The sequence below is a fragment of the Lacerta agilis genome, chromosome 2 (assembly GCF_009819535.1).
Source record: "Lacerta agilis isolate rLacAgi1 chromosome 2, rLacAgi1.pri, whole genome shotgun sequence".
Lineage (NCBI taxonomy): Eukaryota > Metazoa > Chordata > Lepidosauria > Squamata > Lacertidae > Lacerta > Lacerta agilis.
In genome coordinates, this window is record NC_046313.1 from 101,366,950 (window position 1) to 101,383,109 (window position 16,160).

A 16,160-nucleotide genomic window follows, 5' to 3' on the forward strand; every position below is an offset into this window, starting at 1 on the left:
CCTTTCTATAAACTCTTCCGACTGATGTGCAACCTTTATCCCCCAGTCAGCTCTGTAAGGTGCTGGCATGGGCAGCAAGCAGGAGCCAGCGGCTAGTAAAGGGCAGCCACCCACTCAGATTTACAGCAAAGGGAGGCAACACTGCAGACAGGCATTAAACAATCTAGCAACAAACTGGAGAGAAAAGCTTTTGAAACCAATTTGGGGGGGCAATGAAGAAGGGATCACATTCTGACAGCCCTTGGGCAATGCATGTATGTGAGTCTGTAGATATTTATATTTAATAGTAAGTATATAAAATAAGATCAAATCAAAACCAAGTAGGTTTACAGGTTTTGTTCTTTAAAAAAAAGTAAAATATCACAGTACACCAATCACCCCCAGTGCTGCCACATCCCAGATGTGCGCTCTGCCATGTTGAAAAAAACATGGTAGAAAAGTGTTCTAGAGGAAGGCTAATGCTCTGCTCCATATATCTATCAGGATGAAGCCTCAGAGGCCTCCTTCAGCATTTTAAAATGTTTTTCATATATATATAACATATAATTCAACAGTTGCCAAACTCTGCAGAACTCTCCCCAGCTGCTAGTGACAGGCCCGAGGACTGCAAACATGGGATATCCTCGTCAACTCTCCCCCCCCCCGCAAGAGGCCTGCAGTCTGTTCGATTCGTGGCCCTGCGGCTCCAACTTCTCCGAGCCGCTCAAGGGACGCTGCGGGAGGGAGGCAACGGCTGGATCCTGATGACAGGGGACAGATTAACCCGGAGGATCTTCTGCGCTCTCCTCCGCAACTCGTCATCGGAAGAGCTGTTCACCTTGATCGCCCGGAACTTCAGCAGGCTCAACGTTGCGGACGCCAGATCTGGTTTGCTGGGGGGCGAGACGGGATTCGGTTTCTTCCTGTGCGGCAGCTCCTTCCCCTCCTCCGCTCTTTTCCTTTTCTGCTCGGCTGTCTCCTGGTGGCTGCCGCTACCTCTCCGTTCCGTTTTGGCCGCGGGCGGCTCCTTCGTCCTGGACGCCCCAGTGCTGCAGCTCTGGGAGGCGCTTCCGGAAAGCCTGCCGTTCAGAACCCCGGAGGCTTTGCAAGCGTTACTCTCCCGCAGAACTCCACCCTTGGGTCCTTTTACGAGGCTCACCGCCAGAGCGCCAGAGTCCGGTCCTTTTTTCGAAGTGTGCCTATACCCTTTGGGGTCCAACTGACCGGGTGGCATTTTAGTAGCTTTGATGGCCGGAGGCTGCCTGGACGCCCCGGCTGCCTTGAGAAGCTTAAGGTCCGAGGCCGAAATCCCCAGGCGCCCTTGTTCACATTTGGACTCCAGGCAGGAGGCCGTGGCTTTCAGGGGGACCAAGGCTTCTAGCACCACAGACAGTCTCATGGCCGGGTAGACACCAGGGTACATGTGAGCAGGGAAGCCCACAGCAGATGCATTTGATGTGCCTGAACGTGTCCGTTTCAAGGAGTTCAACAGGAGGTTTGTGGAATTACTGTTCTTCGGCAATGGCTTTCCAGAGTCTTTGGGAGAACGTGCGGTAATGCCTGCTAAGGGGCCAGGTACTTTTGCCACGACTGCGGTGCTTCGAGCCGGAGCCTTTGCGGATTCCGAAATAGGGGCAGCTGTTTTTGAAGTGTCCGGAATGCTGTCTTTTGCCTGACTGGGCATACGGGCAGTACATGAGCTGTACCCATAAACGTCTTTGCTTCTGAGGATGGTGGGCTGGTAGCCTTCCTCCCTGAGGCCTTGAAGAAAAGCTACCAGCTGGGTCTCCGTGTCAGACAGGTCCCTCGACATGGGGTTGAACACTCGGAGAGCTTCTTCCAAGGCCTTCTGTCCTGCGGAGGAGATCCTTGACCACGAATGGACTGCTTTTTCTTCCGCATTGTCCGCCTCAACATTCATGGCATTAGGCTAGCGGTAACTTCTTATGGATCCAAACCACGTGGAAGCCAATGCAGGTCACCTCAAATGAAAAGGGGGAAAAGGCAGTTAACTTACAACCTGAGAAACAGACAAATACAGGGTATTTTTTTTCTTGTGTGGAGGCTCTCCATGCCTCAAGATACCTCTGCAGTGAGTTAGCCTTACCTTTCAAGAGCGCAAGGCCTAAAATCACAAGGGGTCAACTCTGCCAGAACGCCACTGACCAAATAAGCACATTGCAGCAAAGCTGCAGAAGACACAGAACTGCCTGAATTTAAGAAAAACTTAAACCTAAACCGGAACTGTATACCATTTAGCAAGTTGCATCTTCCCCCCTTCCCCAAAGCATTGCATCAGGCAAAGATGTGACTTTAAGGAGCTAGTCTCAATTTCAGAATGCTACCACAGCTGCCCAAAACTACCCCAAAAAGGCGAGCTCAGAGCAGAGACGAAGAAGAGTTTGGATTTGATATCCCGCTTTATCACTACCCGAAGGAGTCTCAAAGCGGCTAACATTCTCCTTTCCCTTCCTCCCCCACAACAAACACTCTGTGAGGTTAGTGAGGCTGAGAGACTTCAGAGAAGTGTGACTAGCCCAAGGTCACTCAGCAGCTGCATGTGGAGGAGCGGAGACGCGAACCTGTTTCACCAGATTACGAGTCTACCGCTCGTAACCACAACACCACACTGGCTCTCCTGTCCCGTCACTGGACTCACACTCTTTTATGTTAACACTTTTTCATGATTCAGCAGGCCATAATCCTAAAGAGATGTTCACACAGCATCTTTAATAGCTCATTGCAAATCTTCCCCCTGCCCTAAGTCTCAAAACGTGTCATAAAGCAGTGCCTGCGTCTTCCATTTTGGTGTATAGGTGTCCCAAAACAAATGTCTAAGTAATTTCTTGTGACAGGTAGGTGGCCGTGTTGATCTGCCACAGTCAAAACAAAATAAAAAATAAAAAATTCATTCCAGTAGCACCTTAGAGACCAACTAAGCATGTTGGTCTCTAAGGTGCTACTGGAAGGAATTTTTTATTTTTTATTTAATTTCTTATGTTCAAAGAAATTAACCCCACCTTATCATCACCTTTCAAATATGGCCAGATTTGATGAAGTGAGGGGCCATGAGGGCCGACCAAAGTTGTTGAGCTATTTTTAGGATTCAAGTTGTTGAGCTTTTCTTAGGAAATAAACTGCCACAGGGGCCGTTTATTAATAATAATAATAATAAATTATTTCTACCCCGCCCTTCCCAATCCAAAGACTGGGCTCAGGGCGGCTAACAACAAATATAAGACAATGATTAAAACAACTTAAAAAACAGCTAAAAAACAGCGGGCCGGATTAGGCCCCCGAAACAGAATTTGGACATGCCTGCCTTAAGCAAAGACTATTTCAAGGAAATAAAATAAAATAAAAATAAAAATAATCCTTCCAGTAGCACCTTAAAGACCAACTAAGTTTGTTCTTGGTGTGAGCTTTGGTATGCTATCTGAAGAAGTGTGCATGCACACGAAAGCTCATACCAAGAACAAACTTAGTTGGTGCTACTCTAAGGTGCTACTGGAAGGATTTTGTTTTGTTTTGACTATGGCAGCCCAACACAGCTACCTACCTGCATTTCAAGGAAGTCGCTCTTGCTAAGATTCTATTGACCCCCCAGCACAATCAAGGCTTTGTTCTTCCTTCTGATTCTTTGATTTCCGCTGCTGATAGCAGAGGAAAGAGAGAAGAAGGTTGCTAGGGCAATAGGTTGCCAGGAGGGTAAGGCAGAACAAGGCGCAAGCTGACTAGGTGAAAGGTGCTGGCGTGAGGGTGACTCAAACGAAACCCACACATTTTCATTAATACACAGGACACCTTCATCATCTGACCCACATTTTGTTCATAAGTAACTTATTTTTTGAGCATGTGCACTCTTGAGCACTTATATTCTGTCATTTCTTTATTATTTATTTCAGGGGTCTACAAGCTTTCCTTGCCTCGGGCCGGTGTCTCCAGCGACAATTGCGCGGCGGGCCGGAGGGTGGGAGAGCGTGTGCCCGTACATGCGCGCTATTTCCAGCACACTTCCAGGTCGGAGGAAATAGCTTGTGCGCATGGGCCTCCCCTGACCCGGATGTGCACCGGAAATAGCATTTGTGCACGCGTTGCAAGCACACAAGCTATTTCCGGTGTTCCTCCAACCTGGAAGTGGGTCCCCGCGCCGCGCCATGCCTGTAAGAGCGGGTGGCGGCAGGCGGTGGTTGCCGCAGGCCGGATAAACGAGTCCCTCGGGCAGGATAAACGAGTCCCTCGGGCCTTATCCGGCCCCCGGGCCATAGGTTGGTGACCCCTGATTTATTTCATAAAATTTATACACCCCTTGTTTTTAAACAAACAAAAACCCCGCAATGCGGTTTTACAAAAAGATAAAACAGTAAAATCCAGAAAATCACGCTTCCCCTGTGCAGGCCGCACCATCCTGCGATTATGTTTCGATCAGATAAAGAAATAGGCTTGCGCACCAAGAGTATGAGTAGCTCTGCCAATCTCACGATGAGTCAAATTTCTCATTATAATGCCTGCAGGAAATGCTTGGGGAGATACCCCCGCTCAGGAACAGCTGGGATGCTGCTCAAGTCACTTATCTATTTGATTGCATTCTTAATAGGTATACTGAAGTTTAGGGCCCAGCAGGATGAAAATAATTTCATCGATGACGCATCCCCCCCAAATCCAAACAGTCTTAAGAAGTGGCTAGCCAGCCAACGGAGTTCAGGAACATTGTCACCTGGAACAAAGGTTTAAGTTTCAAGGATGTGGTAACACCTGTTGCACACTTGAGAATCGTGGACACACCAGCATGACAAGTCTGAAAAGTGAAGAGAGCACTATGAGCATGAATGAAGCTTTCCCCCATAATACATACTGATGGTTAAGGACTCTGTGCGCAATCCTAACCAAGCCAGGGCCACTTCCTTCCTTCGGCTCTTAAGGGATGCATTTCACTCCAATCAATTTACTGGTTTGGTCCTATATAGGTAGCAACCAACTTCCGAATACATGTTCCAATGCTACAATGCACTAGTTCAGACACACAAAGCCCATTTAAGATTATACACTAGAGATGTGAAGGCCTTGTGGGAAAGAGAAAAATTCAGGGCGGGAAAAGAGGACGGGTTTTCTCCAAGCCTTTCTTTTCGTTTTGTTTTTTTCTGAAAAACGTCCAACTATGAGAGGTGGAGAAACTTGTTTCAATCCAGGCAAACTTTCAGTGTTTTATAAGTCCATTATAAATATGGCGACAAACGTGAAGAAGCAGAAACTGAATGCTTTATGTCTGCTTGATTGACACTGTGGAGGAACTGGAGGGTCATATTCAATATTGGTCCTCCTCAAGAGTAGATGATCCACTGAAGTTGATGAACATTGCTAACTTAGGTTCACCAATTTCAATGGGTCTACTCTACGTTGAATGTATAATCATTTTCTTTTCTTTCTTTCTTTCTTTTCTATACTGATGTTTTCTCCTGTTTGGTCGGTTTTGTTGCCTGTTCCTCATACACTGGCAAAATGACAGAGTTGTTGGATTCCTTAAGTGTGAACGGAATTGTACCATTAACACCCATTTGTACATGCTTGTGGCATTTTTTTTTTTTTTTACATGGCTGCTATGCCTTGTGAAAATCCGGCCTTAGTGACTAAATTGCATCTTATTTGATGTGCAGAAAATCCAAAGAGAGGTTTTGCTTAATTGAGCTTCCATTCAGCAGTTAAGATTGGATTTCCACAAGGCACAGCCACAGAACAATGAGAAATGCCCTCGGATCTGAGGGAATTAATCGGTGTACAATACAATACGCTCAAGATATGAGTCAAGCAGAAGTGGGGACGAGCCCTTACTCTTTGAACTGTGACTCTTAGACTAGGATAAAACAGAGTCAAATATGCTGGTTTCATCCCCCAGTACCTGGTTGGTTGGTTGGTTACTTGCTGTTTATATAACCTTCTAGCAAGGTTGCTTCTTGGGAGTCCTTGCAGTTTCAAGGGCATTTGAACCACAAAGATAAACACTGCACACTTTCAGCAATGTGAGCTGCCACAACAACTGGAGCAGTCACTTGAAAAATGGGAAATTCAAAGGACTGTGAAGATGGGAGTACAAGGCAACCCTGACTGCGCCTTTGAAAGAAACTCCACTCCAAGCCCAGAGGCCAAACCTGAGAAGACATCTGTATAATGGACATTTGCTTGCCCAGTGCAGTGAGGGACCACTGCCACCAACCTTTGAATCTAGGAAGCTGGTTTATACTTACATTGGGGGGGGGGGTTATATTATTTTTGCTGTTTGTCGTATTTTGCTGTTAGATCCCATTATGAATTGTAAGGCGATTGTTTAATTTGATCGAATATTTATTAATGGGATGCTTTCGTTAACTTACTGCTCAATTTTTCTTGTATTTTGTAACTTGTGAATTATGTCATTTTCATCCTGCGAGCCTCCTTGATAATATTGAGCGTGGAAAGGCAGCATGCAAATAGATGATACTAGCCCAAACCGCTGGTCCTTCTAACTGGTTGTTGTTGTTGTTGTTAGTTTCTACTGATTCAATGGTTTACTTATTGTCTGTATAAGATATCCTGTTTTTGAATGTCTGATGTTTTATTATGTTTTTATATATGCTGTAAGCCACCCAGAGGGGCTGGGGAACCCAGCCAAATGGGCAGGATATAAATAATAAAAATTAGTAGTAGTAGTAGTAGTAGTAGTAGTAGTAGTATCATCTACACTGACTGGCAGTGGCTGGTTTCAGAAAGGAGACATTCCCAGCCTTACCTGGAGATGCCGGGGACTCAACCAGGGGCGTTCTGAATTCAAAAACACACTCTCTACTGCTAAGCTATGGCCCCTCAGTTTAGCCAGTGGCAGAAACTAGCAAGGCAAAATCCATCTGCTGTACCAATGTTCCCCTACTCCAACAGACCCTTTTTAAGGCTGTGTAGGCACCGTACATTTACAGCACATGACTTCCCCCATCCTGAGCCTTGTACCCTTGAATGATTAGCTCCCAGGATTATTTGGGGGAAATCGTGTGTTTCAAATGTATGGTGCTTACACAGCCTAAGTCCCTGCAGGAGCCCTATTCACACACACCCAGCCCTAGACTAGTGCATATATATATCATGGGCAGGCAAACTAAGGCCCAGGGGCCGGATCTGACCCAATCGCCTTCTAAATCCAGCCCGCAGACGGTCTGGGAATCAGCATGCCTTAGGTTGCCTGCCCCTGTGCTAGAGAATTAAAACCAGGAAAACTATTGCAATAAGCCCCATGTTTGAATGCAGGCTACTGTATGTCTTAGAAAAATAGTTTCACATTCTGGTAAGGGACCTCAAAAGCCCTCTTCTGAAGCTACAGCATCCCTGATGGGAGGCCATCCAGTCTCTGCTTAAAACCTCTAATAAAGGAGAACACACCATTTCCCAAAGAAGTCTGCTTCCTTGCCAAACAGTCTGTACCATCATCTAGCTTTTACTTTCTATATGATGGCTCTAATTTGAAGATGGCTATACCATACTGCCTCTTCTCCATGTTAACTATACCCAACTCCTTCGCAACCTTTTCTTCTAGGGCTTTGGTCTCCAGACCCCATGTTAGAAACTCAGGTATATAAGCCAATCGCCAAATGGAAACTTAAACCTAGGTTACGGTTGCCACAACAGAATGTCTAGGCGCCATTTTTCTTTCAATGAAATCTATTATTATTCATTTCTATGCTGCTTTGTATTTTAGAGAGTGTTAGGAAAATTCCTAGGGTATACCTTCCTTAGAGTAGACAGCCGAAAGCCTCTAAGGCAGGGGTCAACAAACTTTTTCAGCAGGGGGCCGGTCCACTGTCCCTCACACCTTGGGGGGGGCGGACTATATTTTGGAGGGGGGGGGGAAATGAACGAATTCCTATGCCCTGCAAATAACCCAGAGATGCATTTTAAATAAAAACACACATTCTACTCATGTAAAAACACCAGGCAGGCCCCACAAATAACCCAGAGATGTATTTTAAATAAAAGGACACATTCTACTCATGTAAAAACATGCTGATTCCCAGACCATCCGCGGGCTGGATTTAGAAGGCGATTGGGCCGCATCCGGCCCCCAGGGCTTAGTTTGGGGGCCCCTGCTCTAAGGAAAGAGGAGTCAGGTACGCAAGGCAGGCTCAACAGAGATTTATTCATCATTAAGACAGTGCCAAATGGTCAACCACGATGCTTTTGCCACAAGCATGGTCTGACCTCGGTACATGCCTTTAGGCTTTTCTTATATACTCTTCTTCTATCAGGTAAATACACATGCAATCCTCGTGCCCGTATCATTTATGCAATATTATTGGCTAAAGCAATGCGTGAACAGATTGTGGACACTCTTCCTGGCCTTCCAATTGGACACACCATATTTTGAGTTGTCTTCTACTTAGAAATTCCCGCTACCTTATTAAGATGTCATCCTCAATCATTCCCTTTCAGCAGGTTTTGGCTTGCACATTCTGTTACATATCCCTCCCAAACTTGTCCTTGGCAATTCTCCTTGTTTGTGCTAACACCTTGTCCTTACATTCCAATAGGTTTTCCTCTTATCTGGCCAACTATTAGTATCCTATTAAAGAACACAATTGCTTAGGGCAAGGTTCTTGCTGTTTATGGACACTGCTTTCGACAAGCAGTTCTGACCCTAAGCATAGATGGCAATTTTGATTTTAACTACTTCTAGATATGTATTCATAACATTATACATCATATATATATATATGATATAATATATATCATAACATATATTCAAAGTGTTGGTACTGACCCTTAAAACTCTAAGTGGCCTCAGCCCAGTATACCTGAAGGAGCGTCTCCACCCCCATCATTCAGCCCGGACACTGAGCTCCAGCGCCGAGGGCCTTCTGGCGGTTCCCTCACTGTGAGAAATTACAAGAAACCAGGCAGAGGGCCTTCTCAGTAGTGGTGCCCGCCCTGTGGAATGCAATCCCATCAGCTGTCAAGGAAATAAACAAGTATCTGACTTTTAGAAGACTTCAGAAGGAAAGTTTTTAATGTCTGAAGTTTTATTCTGTTTTTAATGTTTTGTTGAAAGCCGCCCAGAGTGGCTGGGGAAACCCAGCTAGATGGGCGGGGTAGAAATAATAAATTATTATTGTTATTTAATGTTTGATGTTTTACCGTTTTTAATATTCTGTTGGGAGCCGCCCAGAGTGGCTGGGGAGGCCCGGCCAGATGGGTGGGGTAAAAGTAATAATAATAAAAATTAATATTATTACTAAACATATATCTAACTAGAGAAAATCTCAAAGCAGTTTGCAACACTCTAACTAAACTTGCAGGGGTCAGCAAACTTACCACACCTCTGGCCGGTGTCTCCAGGGCCGATCGCGCAGCAGGCCAGAGGGCACGTGCCCATACACGTGCGCACACGCTATTTCTGGTGCACTTCCGGGTCCGAGGAGCACCGGAAATAGCTTGTGCGCATGTGCACGGGCCTCCTCCGACCCGGATGTGCACAGGAAACAACGCTTGCGCATGCGCACAAGCTATTTCCAGTGCTCCTCCGACCCGGAAGTGGGCAGCCGCGCAGTGCAACAAGACCAGGCGGCGGTGGCAGCGGGGGTCGCCATGGGCCAGAGAAACAAGCCCTCTGGCCTTATCCAGCCCGCGGGCCTTAGTTTGGGGATCCCTGAACTAAAGCATAAAAAACCCAATCCAGAATAAAACAAAATCAAGCTTTAAGAAAAATATTTCAGACCCTTCTCTAAGTGACATTTTGCTTTCCCTATATTTATTTACCCACTTAATGCACACACCATTGATCAGCTGATTGGCAAAGCCTGCCAAACTTCCCTTTGGCTGAGCCAAGTCTTTATCTGCCCCATACCTGACTTCCTATGTTATGTCAGTTGCAGGGGCAGGTGAGCGTGACTTGGCCAAAGTTAGATTCGGGTGCCAGAGGCTGCCCATCCTTGCACGGTGCCAAATTGCAGCCATTTTCGAACTTCTTAGCTTCAGGGAACTTTTCCTACAGAGAGCTGCCCGCAAATGAATTCCTGCATGTCTGGCACGGAATCTCTGGGTGTTACAAAGGAGTCTGGAAAGCATTCAGCTTCTGGGCACATGCTTACTTCAGAGATGATGCTTGCCAAACTTGTTGGGCCTCACCGTTGCTCCACATTAACGGAGTGCTCACCCCAGAGCACACCCAAAACTAGCTTGCGACTAAACTTTTAAGTGGATGGATGGGTCCAAAAATCAGGCTTTTGTTAGTCTGGTAGGTCTTTGCAACGAGGATTCTTTAGTCCCCTGAATAATATTTTGAGAACCAATATTATACTGGATCTTCTAGGCTGGCTAGAATCCAGATGTCAGCTGGAACATGGCATTTTATAAGAGGGCATATGGACTGCCTGATTTAATCAGTCCATGGTTTTTAAACAGGTATGTTGAAAAGCTAGCTCATACTTCTATCTAAAACAGCAACCACTTTAACATTTATATGTAACTAGCACACAATGCCAGTGTTAGAAACTCACAATATATTAGGCACCAAATAGCTCCTTAAACCTTGGTTGTAGTTCAGTTGCCATTTTTTGCTCTAATGATGGACTGACTGCAATTAATTATCAGTTAGCCATCTGGCTGGTTCAAACGACAACCTTGAGCTAGGTTGGTGAGAACTTCAAGAAGAAATGTTACTAGATTCAGGAATGTACATATACTGGCCTATTCCTACCTCTCTTTCTTTTCCCCATATGAACTGACCCAGACCCTGCACTCATCATCTGAGACCTTTCTTTGTGTGCCTCCTCCACGAGAGTTGTGGAGGGTGGCAACATGAGAACAGGCCTTTTCTGTGGTGGCTCCCCATTTGTAGAATGCTCTCCCCGGGGCGGCTCGCCTGGCGCCTTCATTAGTTAGGTGCCAGGCAAACAGTTTCCTCTATAACCAGGCCTTTGGTCTTTAACTCTAAGTGGTCTTTAACTCTTAAGTGGCCTTTTAGAAGTGGGTGGGTTGTTTTTAATGTATTTCTCTTTCCTCTTGGTTTTAATCTACCTATGTGGGGTTTATTGTCTATTTGTTTGGTTGTAAGTCGCTCTGGGTTGCCTTGGGCAAGCTAAAACGAATCAACAATTGAATAAATAAACAAATAAGAAGAACCCTGCTGGATCAGGCCAGCAACCCTTCTAGTCTAGCATCCCATTCTCACATTGGCCAACCAGATGTCTATGGAAAGCCTGCAAGCAAGACCTGAGCACAACATCACTCTCGTCAGTAACTGGTATTCGGAGGCATACTGGCTCCAACAGTGGAGGTACAACAGGAAACTATATTTATTTCAGCAATGCTTTGCCAATGTCCCCCATGATATTATTTTTTGCAAGCCGGTAAAATGCGGGCTAGATGGTACTGTGTTAGGTGGCTACTTGGACTGTAGAGTTGCCATACATCTGGGAAAACCTGGACATGTCCTCTTTTGGAGGGCCAACATGCCCATCAGGGTGGATTTTTACATTTTAAAGGACATGTCCAGGTTTGGGTTTTTTAAAAATTTTTGGGGAGTTGGGGATACGAGCATGTTCGGGAGGGCGCTGTGCCCTGGAGGTGGGAGTGCTGCAGCAGAGCGAGGCCATCGCAGCAAAGATCAGGTAGGAGCAGGGGTCCTGCTTTTGCTCAGGCTTCTTTTTTGCTCTTCAAGATATGGCAATCCTAATGGACTGTCCCAAAAGACCACTAATCAAAATCTCGCCACCCTGAAAAGAATTGACATGGTGGAGTGACGCACGCATGGGGGAGTTCTGTCCCAGGCTCGGTAACATTTAACACAGACATCTCCAAACTAAGGTCCGTGGGCCGTATGCGGCCTGCGCGAGCCAATTGTGCGGCCTCCGATGGCCCCCTGCTCTTGCCGGCGCGGTTGCCCATCTCCGGGTCGGCGCGGCAATGGAAATAGCTTTTGCACATGCGCAAAACGTGATTTTCGGCGCACTTTCAGGTCTGTGGAGGCCCGTGCGCACGGGCACAAGCTATTTCTGGATGGAGGAGATGCTCATCAAATTTGCAGATGACAACAAACTGGGCAGGATAGCTAATATTTTAGAAGAAGAAGAGGAGGAGGAGGAGGAGGAGGAGGAGGAGGAGGAGGAGTTTGGATTTCATATCCCGCTTTATCACTCCCCGAAGGAGTCTCAAAGCAGCTAACTTTCTCCTTTCCCTTCCTCCCCCACAACAAACAATCTGTGAGGTGAGTGGGGCTGAGAGACTTCAGAGAAGTGTGACTAGCCCAAGGTCACCCAGCAGCTGCATGTGGAGGAGCGGGGACGCGAACCCGGTTCACCAGATTACGAGTCTACCGCTCTTAACCACTACACCACACTGGAAACCAAATCCAAGATGATCTTGACAGAATGGAGAACTGGGCCAAAGATAGCAATATAAAAGCTTTGAATATAAGCTTTGCAGTTAGGCAGCAAGATACACCACAAATAGGGAACCCTCAGCCCTCTAGGTGTTGCTAGACTCCCATCATCTCAGACTTAGCCATGCTGGATGGGAGCTGTAAGTCCCAACATCTGGAGGGCTCCCCCAATATACACTCAATCTGTAGGGAAGACACCTGGCTTGACTTCAGTACATGTGAAAAGGACTTAGGGGTTTAACCAATGGAATTCTAAGTTGCATTGATGTCTATGAGGAAAGGCTGAAGGCGTTTGTCATGACTGCCTGGAGAATAGATGATTAAGAGTGCTACAATTGCTATCCTCAAATATTTAAAGGACTGCTGTGCAGATGATGGACCAAATTCATTTTCTGTTGTTCCTGAAGGCAAGATCCAATCCAAATGGTTTAAATTACGAGAGAAACAATTTCCTGATGACGTGAAATGTTAGACTCCCTTAGAAGGTTGACTTTCCTTTGTTAGAACCAAGCAGAGGCTGGATGGCCAGCTGTCATGGATACTGTAGATTCCCTGCACCGACAGGGGATTGGACTAGATGACCTTTGAGGTGCTCTTGCATCTCTATGATATAATCCTGTCACATGTTCTATATCACTAGTCACTATAAAGGAAAGAGTTGATGACATGGTGCTACTGTTTTAGAAGCAAACACATTGGGCACTATGTCTAGTTTCAACCAACGTCATACATAAAATGCATGCATTCCCCCCCCCCCAAACACAGTACAGTGGTGCCCCGCTAGACAAAAATAATTCTTTCTGCGAAAATTTTCGTCTAGCGGGTTTTTCGTCCTGCGGAGCGGCAATGACAACCGCGCTCCGCAAAACGAAAAAAAAAAAAGACGAAAATTTTTCATCTTGCGAGGCAGCCCCATAGACTTTTTCGTCTAGCGGGGCAGCCTTCCGCTAGACGAATGCCTTCGTCTAGCGAGTTTTTCATCTAGCAAGGCATTCGTCTAGCGGGGCACCACTGTACTAGTTAAGTAACAGCAGAGCCAGACTGATCCAGTGGAGAATGGTTGGCCTGGACATCAATTTGCATCACAAATCTTCAATGAATTGACAAGGCGACTTTGGACAAGTCGCTACCAGCCTCAGATCTTTTATTTATAAAATGGAAACTGCTTCAAAATACAAGTGTAGAGCATGAAGCCCTTTATACAAAAGGGGTACAGAAATCAATAATCTCATTCCCAAAGTAATCGCATTCAGACTCATAGGCTGAGAAACCAATTAAAACTCAGAACCCAACCCAAAATGAACCACACAACGTCTCTCACTCTGGAGCACCCAATGCATTTTTACAAAGTTAAAATGGTGCAACTTATCATCCAAAGGAATGCTAGAAGCAAGCAAAGCCAACAGCAACTGGAGTCTTAAGGCTACAATCCTAATCACACTTCTAAGGAGTATTATTAGTAGGTGCAGGAGGATTTACTTTAAAGTGGACCTGCACAGGACTGCAATGTTAAGAAAAATGGGCAGTTGAGTCAATGGCCACAAACCAGAAATGGAAACTTGCAACATGCAAAGGTTTCAGATCCTCATATAAATGGAATTGAAATCTTAAGAAAATTGGCTGGCCTTAAAAAGAAGGAACAGCCCAGAATTTACATTAGGATGACAAGTTGGGAACAGGGGACCAGGCAGAGAAAAGTGTGTTTGGTTGGGCCATTCCTGGCTTTAATGAGTAACCATAGTTTGCCTTTTAACATATTACAGTAACCTGTAATAAATGTAATGCTTACTTCTGGTATTATTTTTCCAGCTTTTGTTTTAGTACATAAGCTAGGGGCTACATCTGTACCGACTTTGACAGCCTCTTCAAGAACTTTGAAGGCTATAAGTTGTTTTCTGATATACAGTACAAAATAAGTATCCACAAAGAAACATATCCTCTTAGCTCCCTTTTGCTTTGCCAGATATGCTCCTTAGCTGGGAAGAGGACACGCAAATAACCCTAAACAAATGTTTCCAATCATCCTGAGATGGGGATCTTAAGCATCTCACAGTAGTGACTGAGAGCTGCAAGAAAAGTTTGTAACTGTTGGTTTGTGAGTTCACACTGAGCGTCCTTTTTCTGCAGCTGTTACAGGACTAGTTTTCCATCATTTTAAAAAGCCACAAACGCCACCTTCAGAAGAGCCCAACAAAGCCTCCCAGGAGCTTGAACATAAACCTGCGCTCCCAACTGATCCCAACCGAGCTCCAGTAGCATCTGCTACCTGTTGAGATGCTTATCATGAATGTGCATATTTGGTACAAATTGTGTGGGGAAACTACTGATATACCAGGATGACCGAGGCCACTCCAAGGGAAGCCAGCAAGGGTAGCAGGCATTTAAAGAGCTGGCTCCCTCCGCTTCTGCAGCACATATTCCCCCCGCCCCTTTGTAACAAACGGAACCTCGGGCAACAATGCAGGTTTGAAACGCGGCGCGGAGAGTAAAGATGGCAAGGCATAAAAGTAAAGCTGGATTGACAGCCTCTCCTAAGGCAAGGACGGGTCCCCTAAGCCCGGCCCTACTCGGTGGCAGCAGAGTTTGGGAGGGGCACGGGGCGGGATCCATCCCTGCAGCTGTCGCAGGGGCAGGATCGGGGCCGGCACTGGAGCCACAACATCGGGGGCCTCCCACCGAGATCTGGGGGAGAAAGAGAGAGAAGCAGCCCCGGAATAAAAGGCGGGCGGGGCTCGGTGAGGTAGGATAAGGCCCTGGGGGGGGGTGCAATGGCCAGGCTGCAGCAGCGAAGGATACCCCGCAAAGCCAGTGGCGGAGGGATGGTCCTGCGACTCCCCCTCGGGGGGAAGGAGGGTGCAAAGGGCGGGGCATCCCATGGCTGGACGGAGAAGGGCGGGGCGGGGGGGGAGAGCGAGAGGGGAGCCGGGCAGGGAGCCACCCGAGCCCCGAGTTCGAATCCCGACTGCAGCGCCCCCATCAGGGGCCGCGCTGCCCGGCGGCGCCGGCCCCGCAACCTACCGGCCGCCGCGGGACCCAGCAAAAGCCGCTGCGCCGTTCCAGCCCCTGCAACATGGCCGCCCGCGGAGCTCCGGAAATACGAGGCCACTTCCGCTTCCGGCCCCCGCGGAGGACGGCCCCGCCCACTCACGATTTATCACCTGGGCAACGCCCCCCCCTCCGCAGCTGGCGGCCACGCCCACGGCCGAGCCTTTTCCCCGGCCACGCCCACATGGCGCGTCCGTGGCTCCGCCCACTCCCCCGAGGCCACGCCCACCCAAAGACCCCCGCCTACCCTGCTCAAGTCGTGTCCACAGATTACCGTATCACTCATTTCCCCTCCATCCATCTATTACTGGCTAACCATTTGGCTTCCATCTCATTGAGTCACTACAGTGGCCTCTTCCTTCCAGTTAATTTCAAAATGTTCATAGTCTTCTCCACCATCCCCCTCCTATGTCCAAGCACTTTTGGAGACCCCTTCTCCAACTCTGCAATATTCCTGGCATGCTTTTTCCATGAACTCCAGTAAATTATTTCTCTCAGCGGCACTCCATCTGCTTTCTTTGCCCTTCTCTCAGATTCCCCATGTCCTCCAACTAATAATAATAATAATAATAATAATAATAATGATTTATTTTTACCCCGCCCATCTGGCCAACCAAGGCCAACAGATCTTCCCACAATAACACTCTCCCCTAAATTCCTCTAAAGATTCGTTTCCTGAAAGCTTGAGTTTTGTGGTGATCACTTCAAAATGTAAGGCAGACCCCTGATTTTGACCTCT

The 16,160-nt window shown here is 46.9% G+C and overlaps 1 protein-coding gene across 1 annotated transcript; it reads right to left on the bottom strand.

Moving 5' to 3' along the window:
• Positions 1-645: 645 nt before the first annotated feature.
• On the bottom strand, positions 646-15,495 carry CCDC71 (coiled-coil domain containing 71). Its single transcript, XM_033141393.1, has 2 exons — positions 15,395-15,495; positions 646-1,961 (listed from the first exon to the last, which is right to left on the bottom strand). The coding sequence occupies exon 2, from the start codon at positions 1,898-1,900 to the stop codon at positions 704-706; it is 1,197 nt and encodes a 398-aa protein (XP_032997284.1). The 5' UTR covers positions 1,901-1,961; positions 15,395-15,495; the 3' UTR covers positions 646-703.
• Positions 15,496-16,160: the final 665 nt, after the last annotated feature.

Excerpts from the sequence above, each read along its gene's own strand:
- CCDC71 (XM_033141393.1), bottom strand. The coding sequence starts at position 1,900 with ATGAATGTTGAGGCGGACAATGCGGAAGAAAAAGCAGTCCATTCGTGG.